Below are 1,812 nucleotides of genomic sequence, written 5' to 3'. Positions count from 1 at the left end.
TCTGGGGGAAGAAAGAAACTGGCGAGTCTGAGCAAAACCTCCCCGGAAAAGAAAACTACGTGGAACATCTTGGTGAGGACGGGGACATCCTGGGGCGTGTGGGCTGTCGGCTCTGCCTGCCTGAGGAGCGGGAGGGTTTGGCGGAGGAGGGGGAAGGTCTCTTACCCCTGCTGACCCCATGGCAGGACGATCAGCCGCGAGCGTTCCCGGGCCCTGCTGGCTCCCACAGCGCTGAGCCACCCGTGGGCATGAAGAGGAAAGAAGCCACCGTGCTCCTGGCAGCCAACTTCACCGCCAACAACAGGTAGGAGGGGCAGTGCCAAACCAGAGCTGGTCTGGTGTTGGGAAGAACTACACCCAGAAAACCCCTGGGCAGAGGAGGTAGTGCCAGTGCTCTGCCTCTGCCGGCCCACGGGGGCCAGTGCGGGGCAAGGCGACAATGGTGTGCCGGGCTGGTTGGCCAGGAGGCGTTTGGAAGCTGCACAGGAGCTTGCCTGATGCGTGGGTGCTCTTAGTCTGGGAAAGGGAATGAGTAAAACTCGAGCCACGGTTGGGTTGAGGGTTGTGACGCGGGGAGCATCCGTGGCACACGCTGTCCCCTTCAGATCCAGCAGCTCCTAACACTTCATCTTCTCTCTGCAAAAGGAGCAACAAGGGCGCGATGGGCAACTGCATCACCACCATGGTGCACAACAACTACTCCACCGCCGACAAGGGCCCTGCGCCCAAAAGCTCCAACCAGACGCCCAGCTCCCTCAAGTAAGTGTGGTGAGGTCCTGGCTCGGGGGCTGTGCTGGCCCCATGTTCGTGTGCTGGTTTGGCACGGGACAGGGCAGGATGGTGCTGAGTAACTTCATCTTCTGCCTTAGCAACGTTGTCAAAGCGACCTCAAATGAGGACGGTGAAAGCAGCAGCTTCGTGAAGTCTCAGAAGAATTTCTCCAGCAACAACGTCATGACCCGCAATAACAACAGCAGCAGCGTGTCCCAGAGGAAGGAGGTGACCGAGGAGGAGGCGGAGAGGTGAGGCAGAGCTGGGGCGTGGTGGTGGTGGTGGGAAGAGGCAGGAGGATGGTGCTGGGCGGAGGCGTGTGCTCCAGTTTGTTCTTGTCCTGTGGGGGCTTCAGATTTGGGGAGGGTCAGTCTTGTTGCACCCACAGTGACTGATTCCCCCTCCTTGTGACTTGGGTCTGCACTTCGAGCTGTCCTCATCAGAGGCACCCCAAAAGTCAGCCTGGAAAAAGGCGTTGTTGGGTTGGGGTGCGAGGGGACAGACCAGGTCCCAGCACCGTGGGGGAGCAGCCTGCGCTGTGCCGCAGCAGGACGGGGGACATGCGGCTGACCCTCCCTCTCCCCGCAGGTTCATCCAGCGCGTGAACCTGGCTGCCGTCACCATCCAGCGCTGGTACCGACGCCCCTCGCGGCGGCGCAGGGCGTCAGCCGCGGCTCTGGGACGCTTGCTGGCCGCCCAGAGGGAGGTCAGTGCTGGCCGCTGCCTTGCGGCACAGACCCTTCTGAGACCCAGGGGTCCCGCGTGCCTCGCTGGTGGGGGAATTTGAGTCCCTTTAGTCACCAGACCCTCCAACCGAGACCTGAGACTAAACTGGGGGATTTGAGACCGAGACCGACCCGGGGGCCTTGGCTTTGCGTCTAGCCAGCCTCTCACCATCTGGAGAGCTGGGGAGGGTCCCGTCCCTTCAGTGGTGTAGAGGGGAGGTGTGGGTTTGGTTCCTGTGGGCGTTCAGGCTGCAGCCCCTGGCCCCGCACTGCCTGGCTCCCGTCTGCCGGCTCCCTTCGGCTGTGGGGAGGGCGG

The 1,812-nt window shown here is 62.4% G+C and overlaps 1 protein-coding gene across 1 annotated transcript in view; it reads left to right on the top strand.

The window, feature by feature from the left end:
- The window catches only part of CEP131 (centrosomal protein 131kDa), a gene marked incomplete at its 3' end in the record, with an annotated part of 12,104 nt that overhangs the window by 2,238 nt on the left and 8,054 nt on the right, over positions 1-1,812 (top strand). Inside the window, 5 exon segments of the mRNA XM_010075996.1 lie at positions 1-72; positions 186-304; positions 646-759; positions 870-1,022; positions 1,360-1,477. The exon segment at positions 1-72 is cut by the window's left edge and continues 16 nt beyond it. Of these exon segments, the coding sequence (XP_010074298.1) occupies positions 1-72; positions 186-304; positions 646-759; positions 870-1,022; positions 1,360-1,477 (576 nt within the window).

The sequence above is a fragment of the Pterocles gutturalis genome, unplaced genomic scaffold (assembly GCF_000699245.1).
Source record: "Pterocles gutturalis isolate BGI_N339 unplaced genomic scaffold, ASM69924v1 scaffold7928, whole genome shotgun sequence".
NCBI lineage: Eukaryota > Metazoa > Chordata > Aves > Pterocliformes > Pteroclidae > Pterocles > Pterocles gutturalis.
This window is presented reverse-complemented; position numbering and strand designations above follow the sequence as displayed.